Source organism: Falco cherrug, chromosome 4, assembly GCF_023634085.1.
Source record: "Falco cherrug isolate bFalChe1 chromosome 4, bFalChe1.pri, whole genome shotgun sequence".
NCBI classification, from domain to species: Eukaryota; Metazoa; Chordata; class Aves; order Falconiformes; family Falconidae; genus Falco; species Falco cherrug.
In genome coordinates, this window is record NC_073700.1 from 50,860,925 (window position 1) to 50,880,924 (window position 20,000).

The 20,000-nt window shown below is 70.5% G+C and overlaps 2 protein-coding genes across 3 annotated transcripts in view; one reads left to right on the forward strand and one right to left on the reverse strand.

The window, feature by feature from the left end:
- Positions 1 to 18,901, reverse strand: part of SLC4A2 (solute carrier family 4 member 2) — a 19,683-nt gene extending 782 nt beyond the window's left edge. Inside the window, exons 1-23 of one of the 2 annotated variants that reach the window (XM_055708069.1) lie at positions 18,760 to 18,901; positions 18,049 to 18,123; positions 10,711 to 10,855; positions 7,296 to 7,464; positions 6,993 to 7,228; positions 6,690 to 6,814; positions 6,310 to 6,536; positions 5,366 to 5,502; positions 5,016 to 5,196; positions 4,793 to 4,928; positions 4,429 to 4,612; positions 4,182 to 4,296; positions 3,920 to 4,104; positions 3,624 to 3,837; positions 3,320 to 3,541; positions 3,027 to 3,175; positions 2,621 to 2,815; positions 2,309 to 2,542; positions 2,082 to 2,171; positions 1,611 to 1,777; positions 1,066 to 1,319; positions 567 to 736; positions 107 to 280 (exon numbers count right to left, since the gene is read on the reverse strand). In XM_055708069.1, coding sequence (XP_055564044.1) covers positions 107 to 280; positions 567 to 736; positions 1,066 to 1,319; positions 1,611 to 1,777; positions 2,082 to 2,171; positions 2,309 to 2,542; positions 2,621 to 2,815; positions 3,027 to 3,175; positions 3,320 to 3,541; positions 3,624 to 3,837; positions 3,920 to 4,104; positions 4,182 to 4,296; positions 4,429 to 4,612; positions 4,793 to 4,928; positions 5,016 to 5,196; positions 5,366 to 5,502; positions 6,310 to 6,536; positions 6,690 to 6,814; positions 6,993 to 7,228; positions 7,296 to 7,464; positions 10,711 to 10,770 — 3,624 coding nt within the window. In that variant the 5' untranslated portion in view covers positions 10,771 to 10,855; positions 18,049 to 18,123; positions 18,760 to 18,901. Of the gene's footprint in view, positions 1 to 106; positions 281 to 566; positions 737 to 1,065; positions 1,320 to 1,610; positions 1,778 to 2,081; positions 2,172 to 2,308; positions 2,543 to 2,620; positions 2,816 to 3,026; positions 3,176 to 3,319; positions 3,542 to 3,623; positions 3,838 to 3,919; positions 4,105 to 4,181; positions 4,297 to 4,428; positions 4,613 to 4,792; positions 4,929 to 5,015; positions 5,197 to 5,365; positions 5,503 to 6,309; positions 6,537 to 6,689; positions 6,815 to 6,992; positions 7,229 to 7,295; positions 7,465 to 10,154; positions 10,677 to 10,710; positions 10,856 to 18,048; positions 18,124 to 18,759 lie in introns of those variants that run through there. The other variant, XM_055708068.1, reaches the window with a different exon arrangement.
- Positions 18,902 to 19,095: 194 nt separating this feature from the next.
- The window catches only part of CDK5 (cyclin dependent kinase 5), a 3,042-nt gene continuing 2,137 nt past the window's right edge, over positions 19,096 to 20,000 (forward strand). The window contains 5 exon segments of the mRNA XM_055708071.1: positions 19,096 to 19,222; positions 19,356 to 19,444; positions 19,523 to 19,590; positions 19,717 to 19,777; positions 19,870 to 19,926. Coding sequence (XP_055564046.1) covers positions 19,186 to 19,222; positions 19,356 to 19,444; positions 19,523 to 19,590; positions 19,717 to 19,777; positions 19,870 to 19,926 — 312 coding nt within the window. The 5' untranslated portion in view covers positions 19,096 to 19,185.

Below are 20,000 nucleotides of genomic sequence, written 5' to 3' on the forward strand. Positions count from 1 at the left end.
CAGAGAGGGCCTGCCCCCGTCACCCCCCACCTGGCTGGATCCAGCCGTCACAGACCAAGCACCCCCGGGGATGAGGGACGCAGCTGGCCACGGAGCAGGTACTTACACACTTCATCTCCCGGTCAGTGAAGATACGGCTGAGCAGGCACATGCGGAGTGGCACCGTTAGGATGAGGATGAAGGGGAAGGCCAGGGAGGCCACCGTGGACATGACGGCCCAGAGCACAGCCAGACATGCCAGCTGCAGCCCTGTGAAGAGGTGCATGCGCAGTGTGCGCACCTGCACGGGGATGGGTGTCAGTGCTGGGGCCACACGTGTGCCAGACCCCCAACTCCCCATCCCACCCCAAGCACAACTGGCCCCCAGCAGTCCCCCTTCACCCCCTCCCCAGACACAGCTCCCCCACACCCCTGCCAGGGTCTGGCTGCCCCACAGGAACTGCCCTGTGTCCCCCCGATCCCAACCCCCTGAACAAGGCTTTGCCAGAGTCTGTCCTGCAGACACCCCCAACCTGAGAGTGCCCCAGATGAGGGTCCCACCCCCTAAGATATCCCCCCCCCCCAACCTTTTTGACATAGGTGACATCAGGGTGGTGCTTGGGGGGCATCAGCAGCAGCTGCAGGCGCTCGTAGAACTGGATGCCATTGAGGGAGGTGACACCCATGTAAAGGAAGATCCCGAAGAGCACAGCCAGTGGGATCTGTCGTAGCAGGTCCCCGATGACAATGGACAGGCCTGGGCCAGAGCAGGGTCAGCTGCAGTGCCCAGGCAGGGGGTACCCGGAGCTCCAACTGGGGCCAGGGCTCACAAAGCCCCCTCCCCAGCCCCACTCCTCCCTGCCCTGTCACACCCCATGCTTGGGGAGGCTCCTGCATCACTGGTGCCCAGTGGCCATGCCAAGTCAGCCAGGGCTCAGGGCACCCCAGTTTGTGTGGACCCAGTCCCCCCACCTCCATGCTGCTCCCTGCACTGCTGCAGCTCCCCATGGCTGCCCGGCCCTGCCACGGCCATGCAGGATGGAGCAGGGCCGGTGGGGGACCCACAGTGGGTAGGGCTGGACCTACCAACGAGCACAGCCACCAGCAGCCCGGTGACCCGCTGCTCCTTCACCTCCTGGATCTTGGGCTTGTCCCCAGGTGCCACAGCCTTACTCATGACGGTGAGGGCATTGGCGTGCGTGACGGAGCGCACCGTGGCCGCGGCGAGCCATGGCAGCCCGAAGAGTGCGAAGAAGCCACCCATGGCCACAATAAGCAGGAGGTCAAGGTGGAACCCAGAGCCCTTCTGCAGCATCCGCTCCTTCTTGCTGATGATCAGCCTGGGCACAAGGGCAGACCGTCGGCATGGCTTGACAGGGCTTGGCATGGCTTGGCACTGCAAAGCTTGGCATGGCTCAGCATGGCACTGTTCAGCATGGCACAGCACAGCTTGGCACGGCTCAGCCTGGCACAGTATGGCTTGGCACAGCTCAGCATAACATGGCACAGCTCAGCACAGCTTGACACAGCATGGCACAGCTTGGCTCAGCTCAGCACAGTACGGCACACCCTGCCCCATTCGTGCCCCGCACTGCCCTGCTGGACCCCCAGCCCGGCCCCGCTGCGCTCACGTGGTGATCTGTGTCTCCATGAAGATGAGGATGAAGACGAGGACGGCGGGGAGGCCACTGGCTACCATCATCCAGACCGGGAAGTCGCTCTTCTCACCCAGGGGGTTGATCACCCAGCCCCGCTTGTCCGGGGCTGTCACCGAGAACCCACTAGGCACGCTCAGCTTCTGTGAGGAGGGGGCGAGAAACGCTTGGGCAGGGCCACCAGCTCTGCCCCCTGGTAGGCAGGTCCCCCCAAGTGAGGGGTGCCGAGGGGTGTGCAGTGAGCTGGGGAGGCACTGGCACTCAAAGGGCTCCCAGCAAAGCAGGGAGAGGAAAGGTGCGATGCCAGGAGCGGGAGGTAGCAGAGCACTGCAGACGCCGGGAGCAGGATGGCGGCAGCAAGTGGGACTGGGGCTGTGTGGTGCTGGGACCCCCCAGGAGGGTGCAGGGTTGGGGTGCCCTGCCCGGGGAGGGTGGTTGGGTGCTGACCTGCGTGTAGGTGTCCTGGATGCTGTAGTCCACCAGCACCATCACCAGGATGGCAATGGGCACCCCGAAGTCCCCGATGAGCCGCCGAATCTGGGGGAAGAGCAGCGTCAGCCCAGCCCCAGCCCCACTGCCCGACCCTCCACCCCGGCTCAGCCCTGCCCCCAAAGCTGGGCTCACCCCAGGGCCCCACGCAGTGCCTGCGCTGCCGTCCCGCCTGCCCCACGCACCCGTCCGGGGAAGAACCGGCTGTTCTTGAACTTGCGCAGGAAGAAGGCGATGAAGAAGGTGCCGGCCATCAGCACCAGCGAGAGCAGTGCCGTGTTGGGCTGCCCCGTCACCTTGGCTGCAGCACGGTCGACTGTGCCATTGGCCGGGGCTGCGCTGGTGTTCCTCCACGCCTCTGCCTCCGTGACCGTGCTGTTCACCCGCAGGCAGCCGTGCAGGGGATGCTCCTGGAAGATCTGCGGCAGCACAGTGCTCAGGCCAGGCCTGCCTGCCCCTGCCCCACAGACACCCCAACCCCAGCCCTGCCACCTCACCTTGGCCAGCTTGGAGAAGGTCTCATAGATGAAGATGAGAGAGATGAGGAAGGCGAAGATCTCCTGGGTAAAGCGGGAGACGAAGCGCACCAGGAAGCTGCCCTCGAAGGCCACCATGACCAGCACAATGAGGATGAGCCAGAAGCCGATCCAGACACGCCCCACCAGGTACTCCAGCTCATTGGATGTGCAGAACTGCCGGTGCCGGGCGGACAGACGGACAGATGCAGACAAACAGACAAGTGTCAGCAGGAGGGATGGCCGCAGAGCTGGGGCAAAGCCCTGGGCAGCAGCATGGGGAGGGCTCCAGCAGGAGCAGCAGGGCTAAGGGGGGATGTCTGTCCCACAGCACCTGGGAATGTCCCCCCACCCTGCTACCCTCCACAGGGGCTCGCCCCACTCTCACTGTGAAGAAAGCCTCCTCAAAGACGAGCAGGGGCCCTGAGAAGCCGATGACAAGCAGGGGCTGGGCGCCCAGCAGGCAGAAGAGCACACCCTGCAGTGATGTGGAGATGATCAGCTCAGACACCCCAATCAGGTCCTGCGTCTTCTCCCCTGCAGGCAGGACAGGCTCAGGCACACCCCGTGGGACAGGGCCCGTCTCCCCAGTGTCGCAGCCGCTGGCCCTGCAGCTCCTACCCACCGGGCAGCACGCAGCAGCTGAGTGCCCCAGCACAGTGCCGTGCCCCCAGCACTCACCCAGCAGCCCTCCAAAGGTGATGGCCGGTGACAGCGCGGCAAAGTAGATGAAGATGACGGCTGCAATGCACTGGGGGTTCAGCGCATCCCTGAAGTCGCTCAGGTACTTGGGGTACCGCCGCCGCATGTCCCGGATCAGCCCCCCAAAGGGCCGGCCCGTGCGCCGCAGGGGGTCATCCTCCTCTTCACCCTCACCCTCCACCACCTTCAACTTCAGCAGCGCTGTGCCCCATGGACAGACAGTGAGACCCTGCCAGCCAGGTGCCCCCACCCAGACCCTGCCCGAGCCCTGCTGTGCTGGCACCTTTCTCCTCGGGGGACTTGGGCTCCAGCAGCAGTCTTCGCTCGTGCTCCTCCCTCTTCTTCAGCATCTCACGCTGGAAGTGGGCGACGCTGCGCAGCAGCTCCTCACCCTGCACCTCGGAGGGCGGCAGCACCACGCTGCAGTCCAGGAACTCATTGATGGCGTTGAGGAGGTCGTGGCGGTCATCAGCCAGGTACGCAGCTTCATGGAATTGCTGGCGGGGCAGCAGCGGGGTCAGAGCACCCAGCCCAGGGGCACCGTGGGCTCCCAAGCCCCGGCAGGGATACAACACTCACCTTGTCAGACATGAGGGTGGAGATGGAGCGCCCGATCTCGTGGTAGTCCATGTGGGTGCTGCTGGGCCCCAGCAGCACAAAGAGGAACCGCACAGGGACAGGGACCTCCAGCACCGAGTCCAGCTCCACCGCCTCCTGCAGCCGCACGAAGGCCATGGTGGGCTGGTCCAGGAACTCCACGCACCCTGGGTGGGCACAGGGGCATCACCATGGGAGCCCAGCTTGTAGTGCCCAATCCCACCCCCCTGCCACTCCTCCGTACCCACAAGCACCACTGTGGCCTCGGCATTGTCCGGGATCTTCTCCAGCAGCTTCAGCTCGTGCTTGGACTTGGAGCGAGTGATGCCAGCTGGGGGCGTGGGGGTGAGTACCTCCCTCTGCAGGGACAGAGCGAGGAGCAGGGCTGGGGTCAGGGCCCCTCCCAAGGGTGAGGAGCCATGGCAGGCTGGGAGGAAGGCATGGGCAAAGGGCTGGGGATAGTGGGGCATGGCCACGGGAGCCAGGCTCACCTCCCGCTCCACATCGACCCGTGTGTCATGCTCCACAGCGTGGCCAGCAATGAGGGGCTCGGTGACAGCCGGCTCGCTGCCCTCAGCCACGTGGTTGGTGCTGTGGTGGTGCACAAGCAGGGAGCCCAGGCTGCCAGCCGAGATGTTTCGGGGGAAAGAGAAGTCCTTCTCGTCGCTTGGGTGGCTGCAGGACAAAGCCAGGGCTATCTGTGGTGGCCCAATAGGAGAATGGCCACCAGCCTGGCAGAGCCACCCCTGCCAGCACACTGCACACCAGTGGTCCCAGAAACAGCGCTGTCCCTTCCGCTGCAGGGAGTGGAGCCGAGCAAAGCGGGGGCTGTGGGCTGCTGCCCCCCACACTCACCTGTGCTTGAGCAGCAGTGCCCGCAGCACATTAGCGCGGTCCTCAGCCCGGATCTGGTCGGTGATGACCATCTGCTCCACCACCTGGTGAGCTACCCCTGGCAGTGTCTTCTGGTCCAGGTCGAGGAGCACAGCCCCTGGGCGAGAGAAGCTGGGGGCTGAAGCGAGCAGGGCCGGGACCCTCCCACTGCCCAGGCCCAGTGGGGCCATCCCTGCCTCCTTACCGTGGGACAGCGTCTTGCGCAGCTCCAGAAGGCTGCGGAAGGACAGGGAGGCCACATGTGGCTTGCCCCAGCGGTCTGTCTCCTCCTCCACGTCCTCCTCAAACTTGATCCAGCGCGCCGTCTCCTTCCACTGCAGCTCCTGGTTCTTGTCCACCACCAGCTCGTTCAGCTCCACGAACACCTGCCAGCACAGCTGGGTCAGCGCCAGGATGGCAGGGACCCCCGCGGGGTGAGGGGGCCGCACACTGGCAGTCCCCCTCCACAGTGCCTGCCCAGCTGCTCCCCCCATCTGGCACCGCACTCCAGGACCCCCAGCCCTACCCGTCCCCCTGGGCACCAGGACCCCGCACCTCGTGGGGCTGCCGGTCCTGCTTGCGGTGCCGCATGCTGGGCTCCTTATGGTCCTTGCTGACATGGACCACCTGTGCCTTGGCACTCTTCCGGACGAGGTGCCGGCGCACCCCCGGCACGTCCTCAAAGCGGTGACCTGCCAGAGACAGTGAGGACAGCAATGGCAGCGGGTGGGCAACCTGTGGAGCTCACAGCCCTGCGCCCTGAGCCCTGGCACAGGAAGACCACCAAGTCCCAGCATGGGGGCCCGGGGAGGTGTGGGCTGGCGGCCCAGCCAGGGCAGCTTGGAGCAGAGGGACCCGAGCTGGGGCCAGGCAGGGACCACCACAGCCCCAGGGTCCCCAAGTGCAGCAGGGCAGCACCCAGCGTCAGGACAGCATCAGACAGGGAGCCAGGGACAGGGTCTGTGAGCTGGTGAGTGCTGCAGCACCTGGTCGCTGCTTCTCCAGTGCCAGTGGTGAGGGGCAGGAGCTGTGGTGGCTCCTTGCAGAGGGGTCACCCAAGCCCCCCGTGCCAAGGGCTGTGCGTGCCTGTCAGTGCGCGGGCTCTGTTGCAGGCAGCGCTCCCCAGGGAGCTCTGAGGCAGCAGCGTCACTCAGAGTCCCCAGAGCTGCGAATCACCAGGGGTTGGCGAGCACCCAGGGGAGGCACCACCACCGCCTCTGGCTCCAGCCACCCCGGCTACGGCTCCTGGCCACACTCCACATGGATGCAGACCTGGCGCATCCCTGGCATCCTGGGAAGTGGTCCCCTGTGACCATACCCAGCCCCTGGAGTGCGGCCAGAGCCTGTGCCCAACCTGGCTCCGCTGCAGCTGTGGGGCGACCCAGCACTGCCAGACCCACCAGCCCCAGCCCAGCTTGCCCCGGTGCACGGCTCAGCTCCTGCTGCGCCAACGGCTGCTGTCAGCATGGCCCCCAGGGTGCAAGGTGCCCCCCACTCACTCTTCATGTAGTCCAGGTCAGCTGAGGCCAGTGTCTGGGCCTCTGACTCGTCTGTCGGCATCTTCTGGTACCGGTCCTGCTCCACACCTGTCATGCTGCCAATCCGCCGCCGCTCATGCAGGTTGTAGCTGCGGTGCCCCGGCTGCGACTTGGAAATGGAGCGACCAGGGGAGCCAGCCTCGGTGGCAGCTGCTCCCTCCACCAAACCTCCCTCTTCCACATCGGGGCTGCAAGGCAGGCACCCACCTCAGAGCTCAGCCCCTGCTCTGCCCCCAGCCCTGCTGTGGGGCAGCTGGAGGGGGCTGCTTGCCCCTGAGAGCCCCATCCCCACCCAAGCTCCAGGTAAGCCCCTGCACTACTTGGCCCTGGTCCCCACTCACCTGCCTACCCGGGCTTCCTTGGGGGACATGGACCCATGGGGCTCCAAGGGGGAGCCAGGCAGTACAGGGGGCATCGCCGGCTCCTCCACCCGGCGGTCAGCCACCTCATCCTCCTGCAAGAAGAACTGAGAGGCGGCATGGGAGGAACTGGCTGCTGTGGAGCCGTGTGCCCCAGCCACAGGCACCACTGGCTCCAGCTCCTCTCCAGCCTTGGCACCCTGGCCATGCCCAGCCCAGCCCACCCCAAGGGCCCCTGGAGCAGGGGGAGCACAGCACTGCGCCCCACACCCAGCCCTGGCTCACCTGCACTGCATCGGGTGGGCCGGGCTGCAGGAGTTCCTCCACTGACCGCTCTGTCTCCGTGTCACATGCCTCATCCTCATCCTCTTCAGCCTCCTCGATGGTGGGGGTCTCGCCAGGGACAGAGGCACGGCGGTGCTTCTTCTTGCCCCTTTTTGGCACCCCCTTCTTGCGGCGGGTGTCAGGGGGCAGGTGCGTGGAGAGTGGATGATGGATGTGGTGGGATGACTGGCGGTGGTCTGCGGGGGACAGGGTGGGTTGGTGCCCTGCCTGCTGCCTGCCTGCTGCCCCCCGGGCCACACTCACATTCGAAGTCTTCCTCGCCGTAGCTGCGCCCGGCCTCCTCCGCGTTGCGTGGGTGTGCGTCACACAGGATCTCCTCGAAGCGCTCGACCCCCAGCGCCTTGTTCAGGTCCTTCTCCTCCTCCTCCTCCCCGAATACAGGTGAGCCAGCGCCTGGTGTCTCCTGCTCAGGCTGTGGGGGCAGCAGCGGGGCTGAGCGGGCACCCAGCACCACTGGCACTGTTGCCCACCATGCTGCCAGTTCCCAGTGTGCTGTGGTCACACAGCCCCGCACAACAGGCACCCCGGACACCGGCTCTCCTGACTCCCCACAGACTGCACCCAAGGGACGTGCCTGCCAGTGCTCCATGGGCCATGTACCCCCGCTGCACCCCTGAGCTGGGTGCTGGCCACCCCACACACACCCCAGCCTCAGCGCTGCAATCCCCTGCATGTGCCCAGCACCCCAGTACCTGCATCCCTGCTGCAGCCCCAGCCTGGCACCCCAGTGCCATACTCCCCGGTCAGCCTGGACACAGCACCCCCAGTGCCGCGTCCTGATGCCGTGCCCCCCGTGTATACCCCCAGCACCCCCAATGCTGTGCTCCCTGTGCACCCTCTGTTCCCCCAGTGCCATGCCATGGTGCCGTGCCCCCCTATGTACCCCCAGAACCCCCAGTGCCATGCACCCCTGTGGACCCCAGCCCTAGCACCTGCAGTGCCCCTGGTGCTGTGCCCCCGGTGCTGTGTCCCCATCCCCATGCTGCTGGTGCTACCCAGCTGTGGGTGCTGGGGTGCAAGGGGTGGGCTCCTGAGCCGGGGCAGGGGTCGAGGGGGATGTGGGTGCAGGTGGTGCAGGGGTGCAGGACTGAGGGGGGCCGGGGGGGTGCAGGAGGGTGGGGGGTGCAGTGCAGGGGTGCAGGGCTGGGGGGGGACGGGACGGGACGAGGGGTGCAGGGCAGGGGGTGCGGTGGTGCAGAGGGGGGATGCAGGAATGGATACAGGGGGGGTGCTGGGTGGGCCGTCCCCACCCGGCTGGTCCTACCTGAGTCATGGCGGAGCCGCGCTCCCGCCGCAGCTCCCGCAGCGCTTTATCGGGGCGGCACGGCACGGCCGGGGATGGGGGCGGCGGGGGGGGGGCGGCGGGGGGGGCGGGGGGCGGCGGTTCCTTCCCCGGCCTCGCCAAATATTGACGGAGCCGCCCCGTGCCCGCCTCAAGGTGACAGCGGCCCGCAGAGGGCACCGGCTGCGCCCGCAGCATCGGGCTGCGCCCCCCTGCCAAGCTCCGGCTTCCCCCCTGGCAATGCACCGACCCCCGGCAATGCACCGACGCCCCCGGGAAAGCACCTACCCCCGGTAATGCACCGACCCCCCTCGGGAACCTACTGACCACCCCGGCAACGCACCGACCCCCTCCCCCGGGGAACGCACCGACCCCGCCCTCCCCCGCCCCCCCCCGGCACAATGCACCGACCCCCGGCCGAGCTCTGACTCCCCCGGCACTGCACCGACCCCCCCGCGAACGCACCGACCCCCCCAGCCTTGCACGGGCCCCCGGAACGCACCGACTCTGCTCGCGGCCGCACGACGCCCCCCAACGGTCGCACCACCCCCCACCCCCCCGGTGCAGCACGGGTCGGGCCGGGCCGGGCCGGGTCGCCACCCACTCGGTAATGCATGGCTTCCCCCCCACGCCCCCGTTCCCGGTCAAGCCCTCCCCGGCAAGGCAGGTGCTTTCCCCACCCCCCGCCCCGAGCCACCGGCAGTGCTCAGCCCGGGGGTCGGTCCCTGCCCTGGCCACCCGCAGCGACCCCCGGGAAGAGGCAGGTCCCTGACCCCCCCGGCAGGACGACATGGGGCTGGGGGCACCAGGAGGAGGGGGCCGGGGAGGACAGTGACAGCCGGACATGGCAGGGGGCGGGGATGGGGACAGGGGCACCCTAGGCACTGTCCCCTACCAAGGCGGTGGGTGTCAGGCTCTGCTGGGACACCTGCGGACGGCAGTGGGGGCTGCCACCCTCCCCGGGGACAGCCCCACACCTGGAGTCTGTGCCCCATGGCGGTGCCACAGCCCCCCCAACCTGGCACATCCCAGCCCCAGTATCGTGTCCTCAAGCGGAGCCATGGTCTCCTGGCCCCCGTCCCCACTGTGCGGTGACTCCAAAGCCCCCAGGCCCTGCTACCGCCACGGGGTGACAGGGAACAGACAGCCCCGTACCATCCCATTACACCCACCACCCCATGGCATCATGACTGCCTTGTGACAGCGGCAGTCAGGCCGCATCCTCTGCCCACATCCCCCCACTCCTGCCACATCCCTCCTGCTGCCCCCAGAGACCCCTCTGACAGCCCCCGCCCGCTGAGACCCCCCCCTACAGCCCAGTGCCTGCAGTGCCCCAGCAGCTCCTGCGGCTCCCAGCGAGACAGCCCCCCACCTGGGAGTGCACCCCCACACCGCAACTCCAGGGTCCCGCCTGCTCCAAAACAACCTTGGACTCCCCATCCACTGCCCACACCGTGACCATGTCACCTGTCCCTGCCACCCCAGGGGCCTGGCTCCTCCAGACCCCAGCACTTGCACTCCAACTGTGCCCACAGTGACACCCAGGATCCCCTTGCTGAACATGCCTTGTCCCCGGCCTGGCGTGACCAAGTGCCCACGTCCCCATGTGCGCTGTGGCCCAGGGGGGCACACGGCTGTCAGTGGGGCTGAACAGCACCCAAGCCAGCTCCCCATGCCGGAGCAATGCCCCATGTCCCTGCGTGCCCCGGCACGCTCCCTCGCCCACGGGACACCCACGGCCATGCTGGGCCCAGCTTCAGCCCCAGGATGGGTGCCAGTGGGGCGAGGGACCTGCCAGCTGGGGCGAGGCCACAGCTTACCCGGGAGCACAGGAGGAAATCCATAGGTAGCGGAGCCGCGAGGAAGGGGACACAAGGTCCCATCCCCGGTCACGTGGCAATGGGGACTTGCCCAACGGCACCAGGCAGCCGCGCAGCACGATGCAAAGGGTTAATCATTAACTCTGCTCCTGGGCAACCCCATGAACCCACACCGAGTGCAGCGCTGGCAGCACTGGCACCGCACACAGCTGGGGCAGGCAAGCGGCACCGGCAGAGCCTGCGGCCCCAGCCCAACGCGCCCCAGCAGCACCTGCCTCAAGGCCACCCACCGCCCTGGCACAGTCAGCTCAGCCTGCCCCAGGGTGGCAGCTGTGGGGCACGGCCCTGCCCCATGGCCATGCAACGCAGCAAGTGCCAACGGGGTGAGCGCCATGCAGCCCTGCCAGCACCCCTCAGCCACGGGGCACCACCCTGCAGTGCAGCATGGCAGGAGGGACATGCCGCAGCACCCCTTGCCCAGCCAGGCAGCGGCACGCACGCAGCCCCACCGTTCCCCTCCCAGCAGCCGTGGGGCTGCGCCCACCATGGCACTTACACTCTGGAAGGCAGAGGAGACGATGTGGTGGATCTCGGAGGACACCTGGGAGTGGGTCATGGTGCCGACGTGGCGGCCCAGGACAGCCAGCTTAGCCCTTCTCCTTCTCACGGGGGCTCAGGGGACGCTGTCGGGGCAGCATAACCTGCAGGCAGAGAAAGGTGCTCAGGGGCACAGCTGGTGCTCCCCACCGGCAGCGGAGATGCCCCCCTTCTCCCAGGCACCGGGTGCCACTGCTGCCCCCGCGGCAAAGCCACAGGCAGGGGGTCGGGGTCTGCCCAGGGGCCGGGGGGAGGCGCAGGCAGGGCTGGCCCCAGGCTGGTTTGTCTTGGCTGCCAGTGGGAGCGGGAGAGCAGTGGCCAAGACAAATGCCAGGAGGGAAGCAGAGCCGGGGCAGCGGGATGGGCCAGCCCCCCCGGCAGGACCCTGGGCACACACCCAGACCCGCAGGGCAGGCAGGGAGCCAGGCCCTGGGGGGCAGTGGCAGGAACGGACACCCCCCCCAGCCCTGAAAGCCCCCCAGTACCCCCATCCCATCCCCCCACACCTGCCCACCGGCCATCTTTGCCCTGCACTTGCCCCTCGGCAGCTCCCGGTGCACCAGGCTGACCCCTCCGGCACCAGCGTGCTGGGTTTATTGCCGCGGGAGGTGGCCCCACGTGACGGCGGGGACTGAGGAGGGTGGTGACGGATGACTGCGTCTCACATGGGTGGCTCACCATCACCATCCTCGTCACCATCACTGGCACCCCTCCCGCCACACCGTGCCTCACAGGCACCCTGGGGTGCAAGCATGGTGGCCACAGCCAGGCTTGGCATTTGCCGAGGCCGTGGCTCCTCGAGCCTAGCCACCGCACTAGATCACACCATCTCCTAGGTTTGGTGCCACCCAGCTCCGGCTGCTCCCTAATCCCTGCTCCCCATGCGGGGCCTGAGCCAGCACATCCACATTCCAGCGAGTGCAGATTAGCCGACCTGCCACACCGCTCTCCTGGGGCGCACGCCAAGCCACAGCCAGCAGCCAGAACTCCCCCTGCTACTTGGGATGGGGACCCCCCGATCTGTGCACCCCGCAGTGCCGTGCCTGAGAGGGACTGCAGCCAGCCCCCGCTGTGGCACAGGTAGCAGAGAGCTGATCCAGTCTCACCAGTGCACCTGCCCGACCCACTAAGGCTAGAACTGCGGAAGGATCCAGCACCTCTGTTCTCCCGTCCCAAATGGAGATGGTACCCCCCAGCCTGCCCTTGCTGGGTGACTCGAGGGGGGTGCAAGGGGTCCCTTTCCAGCACAGTGCACCCAGCACCCTGTGCTCCTGGGGTCTCACATGGCTGCATCCCCCCTCAGCCCTGAGGGACTAGGACCAGCAAGGGGGGGGGGGGGAGGCTCCCCAGTGCCGGTGAGAGCAGCTGCTGGAGCAGGGGGGCTCCAGGGCATTGGGGGGGGGGGGGGGGGGGCAGAACCCACAGGGAGGTCAGCAGCATTGAGCAACCAGCCGGGCACAGCCAGCGCCTTCGTGCCAGCCCAGCCAGACTGTGGGACCCCCACCAGTGTCATGCCTGGGCAGAGCTCCCGCAGGACAGTGCCCCATCCCACCCATCGCAGGGATGTGGTGGCAGGCCACTGCAGCTGGCAGGTGCCAGGGCTCCAGCGTGGGAAGGCACTCACCGCTCCCAGCCCTAAACCGCTTTTTGGGTTTAATCCCATTGGCAGCTCGCAGGGATTAGGGCCCCGGGAACACACTTGGGATTGTTCTCCAGGAACACCGGGCTGGGAAGCGGCACCAAGCTGCACTCTCACCGGCTTTCGGCATGGGGCAGCCGGCTGCCAGCCCATCACCCAAAAAGGGGGGCTCCTGGCCCCCTGAGGTGCCACCAGCCCCTCACCCCCAGGCTCTAGCAGTGCCACTGCAGGGGACCTGGCAGGTTGGTGCCAGGGTGGGTGAGCCCACGGTGCCAGGCCCCGGCATGCAGGGGACGCACGGTGCCCCGGAGCCTGTGGCCTGACCCTGCTGGAAAGGGTGATGGGCACCCGGAGGGGGGCAACTTCTGCTTTCCGTGGTGGGTGGCTGAGTCACCGGGCAGGCACAGCTGGGCAGGCCGGCCGGCAGCGGCTCAGCGGCTCGTGCCAGCCCTGCAGAGTGGCGCCTGGAGCCAGCCTGCCCGGGAGACCCCGCACCGCGCCGGATCGGTCCCCGCCCCGCCCCCACCGTACCCCGGGCCGGGGGCGCAGGTCGGCGAGGCGGGACGCCCGGCAGCCGCGGGGCTCCGCCGGTGCCCGGGGCTTGCGCCACCAGCGCCCCCGTGCCTCCGGGCACCCGCGCGGCCGCAGTGCCACCACCTTCGCCCTGCTCCGGGCCCAGGGGCTCCGGCTGTGCCGGGGGGACGGGGCGGCGGGGGACCGGAGCGGCGCCGAGGCTGCCGCGCCCCGTGGGGCCGGCGGCGCACACAATGGCCCCTTGTGCGAGGAAGGGGCCGGGGCAGCGAGCGGGGCAGGCCCGCAGAGGGCCGCGGCTGCCAGCGCCGCGCCGCTAATTACCGGCTGGCTCCGATCAGCGCCTGTGCGCGAGCCGGCCCGGCGGCTCCCGCCGCTGCCGCAGCCGCATTCCTGGGACCGGCCCCGGCCTGCCTGATCCGCTGAGGCGATTAGAGGGCCCGGCCCCACGCCCCACGCCGCCGTGGGGGCCCGCAGGCTCCGCCCCCCCCCCGCGCCAAGCCCCCCCCGCCGGCACCCGGGAGGGGAGACCGGACCGGCGGCGGGCCGAGCCAGGCGGGAGGCGAGGCCGGGGCGGCGGGGGCCAGCCAGAGCCCCGCTGCCCGCCCCCCTGCTGTCGGGCCCCCCGCCGCGGGGTCAGCACGCACGGGCGCGCCCCACGCTTGTGGCCGCTGCCGGGGACGAGGCGACCGCCGTGCCGCGCCTGGCCGGGAGCCGGGGCCGCGTTTGCCGGCCCTGCCCGCGCCCCGCCCGCCTGGCACCGGGTGTTGGAGGACGCACCGCGTCCCTGGCTGCCCCTCCCGCACTGGCAGCCACCACCCCGGGAACTGCCTGTGCCCGATTTCCAGCCGAAATTGCAGCAGGGCGAGCCCAGCGCAGGTCAGGCTGTGCCCAGCACGGCGAGCCCGGGCCCGGGCCCCGTGGAACAGGGGGAGCCCAGGGATGGCGACGGGCTGCCCGGGGGGTGCTCCGCACCCCCAGGCCCGTCCCCCCCATTCTCCTGCCGCCACCTCTGCCAGCAGCGATGCCGCACCAACACCCTGGCAGGCACGGGAACTCCTCTGGGCTCCTCGACCGGGGCTGGGACCCTGGCACGGGTCACCCCGCCTTGCCACGGGTGCTCACCGGAGCCCGTCCCGCTGCGGCGTGCGGGGTCCTGGAACACCCAAGCAGGGGCGGTGCACGGCCACGGCTCACGGCCACCGTGGGGTGATGCTCGCCGCCCGCTGCCCAGCAGGACCCGCTCCCCCCCGGGTCGCCCGTCACCGTCGAGAGCGCAGCTGGCAGATGCTGCACCCAGGCTCAGAGCCACAGCCAGCGCCCATCACGGCCCCTCGGCCACGGCCGCCTTCCCCCCGGACCCGCCCCCGCCGCGGCAGAGGGGAGCACAGACCCGTCCCCCGTCCCCGTGGGTCCGCACAGACCCTCGCCGCAGCAGGGGCTGCCCGGAGCCCGGGCTCCCACCGGGACGGCTGCCCCGGGACAGCCCAGCCCGCGGCAGCAGGAGGGAGCGGGTGGTCTGGCACGGCCATGCTCCCCCCGCTGCTCCTCGGGGTGCTCCTGCCCCCACGCGAGCTGGCCCTGGCAGAGCCGCCCGGCACCGGCGCCAGCAGCACCGGCCGAGGGTAGTACTCCGAAACAGGGCTGTGTCCGTGCCTAACAGTGCCCGGGCTCTGCCACGCTCCCCGCACCACCGGGAGCCCCGGCACGCACCACCAGCACCCGCGGTGGCCATGCACCGACCCCCCACCGGCACGGGCAGAGCACAGGCCCCCCCAGCTCCCTGCACCCCCAAATGGGGAGCGGTGCCGGGAGGGGCTGGCAGCACACTCCAGCTCCCCCACCTACCCCTGAGGACCTGAGGGCAGGAGACCACCCAGAGCCCCCAGCAGCCCCTCACTTCCCGGGCAGCACCTGCACCCAAGGGCCGGAGTTCGCCCAAGATGGGGTGGGGGGGGGGGTGGGGGGGTAGGTGGGGGGGGTGGGGGGGGGGTGGGGGCGGGGGCTCCTGGCAGGCGGTGCAGACCCCCCGCACAGCCATGCAGCTCCGTGCCAGCCCCCCCCAGCTCCGTGGGGTCCGCATGGCACGGGTCAGCTGCCCCGACTCCCTCCTGCCCGGCTCACCTGGCTGCTCCGGGAGACCCCGCCGCCCATTGCGCCCACCCGGCGTGGGGGGCTGGGGTCCCGCAGCCCCTCATGGCCGCGGCGGACCCGCGGGACGCAGCTGGGCCAGGACAACGCCGCGACGGTGCGGCCCCCAGCCTGGCAGAGGTTTTCTAGACACTGCAACTTTAGAAGCTGCCACCAAAAATATCCTCCCCCCATCCCGCACCCCCCGCCCCGCGACCTCGAAAACCGCCAGATCCGGGAGATGAATCACAGCGCTGCGTGGCTCGGCGCCCACGCCCACGCGGTGCCACCGCCGCGCCCGGGGGACCGGCCCGGGGGAATGACAGGCAGGGCAGGCACAGCCACCCCGGGCAGGGGCTGTCCTGCGGACCCCGCAGGATGCAGCCCCCCCGCCGCCCCGGCCCAGACCTAGAGAGGCCGGGACCCCCCCGTGCGGCACCGGCCCCCCCGTGCGAGGCTCCTGCCGCCCCGGCCCGCGGTCCCCCACCGCTGTCCCCATCCCAGCCGCGGGAAGGAGTGGGGCACAGCCGCCGCCCCCACGAACCCGCTGCCCCCCGCGCCACGGTGCCGAGCTCCACGTACCACCCCGGGGAGATGCACCGGCACCGACCCCGGGGTCCTCGGCGGCTGCCCGTGGGGGGTGTGCCTGGCCGCAGCCCTCCACGCCGTCACCCACGGTAGGGCTGGGGGCCGTATGACCACCCACCCGCGGCTGCCCAGAGGCCGGGGTGTGTGTGAGCCCGGCTGTGCCCCACGGGCCCCGGCACGAGTGGGCGGCCTGGCCCCACTCACCCCATCGCCCGCCGACCCGGAAAGGCTGCGGTTTCTGCTGCGTTGCCGCCGCTGCCCCGCAGGGGGTACCGGGCGCCTGTCCGGCCGGTGCGCGCCCCCGGGGCGGGGGACCTGCCCCCGCGGGAGACGGAGTGTGGCCCAGGGCGCGGCGGGGCCCCGCGGCCCCTCCGCCTGCCTCTCTCGTGGGCCGGGTCCCCTCCCTCCGCGGCGAGGCCAAGGCCGCCGCTCTGCCCCGCTGTGCCGGGGCTGCCGAGCGCCGGCCGCCGGCGGCAGCTTTTATACCGGCGTAGAAGAAAAAAAACCGCCGCCGCCGGCGGCTGCTGCAGCGCCTGTGTCCCGGCCAGCACCGGGCCGCTCCGTCCAAACAGCGGCGGTGCCAAGCCCCGGCCTGGCTCCTCGGTCAGCCCCACCTCCGTGCCGCGGCTCCTGCTGCGCTCGGGGGCAGCCAGCAGCGATCGCCACCGGCAGCGAGTGCCAGCGCAGGGGCCCACGGTCCTGCCCCGCAGACCAGCCAGCCGGGGGGGGGGGGGGGGGGGGGGGGGGGGCGCGGAGGGCCCTACCCACAGCCCCGTGGGCGCAGGCAGGAGCGGATGCCGGGGGCTTTGCCTGCACAGACCCGACACTGAGGGTCCCGCGGGGGATGGACAGCGTGACCCGCCGGGCAAGGGCTGTGGGGCAGAAAGCAAGGGCCTGGGGGGACAGCCCGGGCCCCCCCGCCGGCCTCGGCGCCCCTGGCAAACCCCCAGCGTGGCATCCTCAGGCAGCCAGCCCAGTCCCCTGCGGCCACCCAGTCCCCTCTAATGACAGGGCTCCGATTGTGGGGGCTGCACTGGGGATGGCAGCCAGACCCCCCCCCCACCCCGCAGCCCAGCACAAGGACCCGGCCAGGCAGCAGTTCCTGCGGCCCCCCCTCCTTTCCGTCAGCTGGGCCAGTATCCTTGGGCCAGGGGCCACCGCTGTGGGGCTGGGCTGGGCCACCCCCCATCCCATCCCTGGGACGTCGCAGGAGGTGAGGGTGACAGGATTGTCCCCTGTAATGGGCCTGCCCACGCTGAGGGTCCCCCAAGCCCACCCTGCAGCACTCTCGCTGCTCTCACTGCAGTGGCACAGAGCACAGCAGGGCAGGGGAGGCAGCAAACCCTGGGGTGACCCTCACCAGTGCAGGGATCCCCCAAGCCGGCCCTGCTGTGCACCTTCACCCACAGACACCGATAGCAGTGACCGTCGGGGAGGACACGTGGCCAAGCAGGGCCCCACACCTGCCAGGTACAGGCAGGAGGGCAGTGAGGCAGGGGGCAGCCAGAACCCACCATGGCAGTGTGAGGCAGCACTGAAGGCCTGGGGAGCAGCGAGGGGGTATGGGGCAGAGCCCACCCAGAGTATCCCCTACCTGGGCTCAGGGCCAGCCCTGCTCCTGGCCCCCGGTGCCGGAGGAGGCTGGGGCAGACGGAAGGGCTGCCCGCAGGGAGGCAGAGGCACCGGTGCCAGCAGGGTTGTTAGAGCGATCAAATCCCGCGCTCCTGGCAGCCGCTTGAAGCGGTGCAGCGACCCCGAAGGGCACGACAGCAGAGCTGGGCGGTCTCCACTGCCCTCGGGGCTGATGCCCCGGCAGAGACTCTGCAGCTTGTGCCCAGAGCCACTGCACAGGGGGGCGACACACATCTCCCCACAGCCCCCACGACCATCACTGACCCACTGACATGATTCCTGCCCGGAGCGATCCTGCTTCCCGACACCAGAGCAGAGACTATGGGGGCCTCTCTGGCTGCAGAAGCATGGGGCAGCCCCGTTTGCCCCCCGGGGGACCAGCTCTGCCCACATCCCTGCCTGCACCAAGGGGATCAGGGGCAGCCATAGGTGCCGTGTCCCCCAGGACACAACTCCAGGCCACACGGTCCCAACTCTGGGGCCGTGGGAGCCCATGCCAGTGTGTAAGTGGGAAGCAGCGGGGCTGGACCCATGCCCGGTGTTGCTCAACTCCTGGCAGCATTTCGCAAGCGGGCAGTGCTGCTCACCACTGAGCGCGGCACATGCCGGGCGGGTGCGAACCCCTCGGCAGCAGATCTATGCCATGAGGCTGGGCAGCTGCGGGGCTGCGCCGGGACACAGCAGACTTGCAGGAGGGTCCCTCTGCTCGGGGGGAGCCGGTGGGTGCGGAACGGGTGCGGGACAGACGCATCCGCTCCCCAGCCCCACGTTTCTCACCTGCTGAGGGTCGCTGTGGGGTTCAGAGGCCGGGCGGGAAGGGCATGGAGCTGCCTCGCGTTGCTCCGGCACCCGCTGCAAAATAGAAAGACGAGAAGGGCTGCAGCGCTGGCAGCGGCACGACCCGCGGCCCTGCCACCGTGTCCCGGGGCAGCCACCGCCCCGAAGCCGGGTCCGGGCCGGGGGCGCCGCCAGGGCCGCGCGGGGAGCGCCCCGGGGCGGGGGGATGGGACGAGGCGCGATGCCCTGGCTGGTGGATCAGCGGGGAGCCGGGCGCGGGCGGGAGGGGGTCGGGAGGGAGGTCCCGGGGGGTAAATGCCGGCGGGTGGGGGTGCGGCTTCCAGCCCGGCCGGGGGTCCCGGGAGCGCGGGCTGGGCGGCACGGAGCCCCGCGGCCCCCCCGGCTCCCTCCATCCCGCGGCCGGGCCCGAGCGGGCGGCGAAGGGAAGCGGGGCCGGTCCGGTGCAGCGTCCCGGGGAGGGAAAGCGAGGCGGGCCCGGGGGGGGGTGTCTCTGGGCCGGTTGGGCCGGGGCGGGAGAGGAATGGAGCGGCGGGCGGGGGCTCGGGGGGCTGCCCAGGCACAGCGGGGGGAAGCGGAGGACGGCACTGGCGACACCGGGCGAGCGGGCAGCATCGGGATGGGACCGGGACAGGGGCCGGCCCCACCGCCTCCGGCCACCAGCGCGGTGCTGGCTCCGCTCCCGCCGCTTACCGGAGAGTCCCGCCGCGCCGGGCGGGTCTGCGCGGCCCCGCGGGGCGGAGCGGCAGCGGGAGCGCGCCGGGGCGGGGCGGGGCAGCACCGGGCGGGTCCGCACCAGTCCCGGCGCCGTTCCCAGCGGGTGCGGTCACCGCCGCCCCACAGGGGATCCCCACCGCGGCCGGGCCCGGTGCCGCAGCGTCCTAGGGAGAGGCGGGCGGGCTCGGGAATCGAACCCGGAACCACGGTGTGGGGCGGGGTGGAAGGTGTGGCCGGGGGCGGGGCCGGGCGCCGGGAGGGGGGCCCAGGGGGCGGGGCGGCGCGGGGGCTGCCGGGAGGAGTGGCGGCGGGGCGGGGCGGCGCGGGGCGGCGCGGGGGCTGCCGGGAGGAGTGGCGGCGGCGGCGGGGCCGGGCCGGACCGGACCGGAGCGGAGCGGAGAGATGCAGAAATATGAGAAGCTAGAGAAGATCGGGGAAGGTGCGGTCGGGGCGGGGACTGGTGCCGGTACCGGGGGCCGGGGGTCGGGGCCGTGCCGGAGGGCCCGGCCGGAGGGGCCCGGCCAGGCGCGCGGGCTGGGGGGCCGGTGCGGCGGTGACCCGCTTGTCCGCAGGCACCTACGGGACTGTGTTCAAGGCCAAGAACCGGGAGACGCACGAGATCGTGGCGCTGAAGCGGGTGCGGCTGGACGATGACGATGAGGTGAGGGGGGGGGCCGGGGCCGGGGTGGGGGGCCGGGGCCGGTATTGGGCCCCCCCTGAGCACTCCGCTCTCTCGCAGGGTGTCCCCAGCTCGGCGCTGCGGGAGATCTGCCTGCTCAAGGAGCTGAAGCACAAGAACATCGTCAGGCAAGGGGGGGCTGCCAGGCCGGGGGGTGGGGAGCCCCGGGGGAGCCCCGCACCCCTCCGGGGCTGGCCTGGCTCCGGGGGCTCGGCGGGTGCCGCGGGGCCTCAGGGTCCCCCCTCCCCTTGCAGGCTCCACGACGTTCTGCACAGCGACAAGAAGCTGACTCTGGTCTTCGAGTTCTGCGACCAGGTGAGTGCCGGCACCAGGGCGGCACCGGGAGCGGGTCACGGTGCCAGGCCCCTGGCCCTGCCCGACGCGGCCCCCTGCTCCCTTCTTCCCAGGACCTGAAGAAGTACTTCGACAGCTGCAACGGGGACCTGGACCCAGAGATCGTCAAGGTGCGCTTGGGGGACTTGGCAAGCCCTCGGCGGGCTGGCACTTGTCCTGCCTGGCTGCGGCACTGTGGACTGCC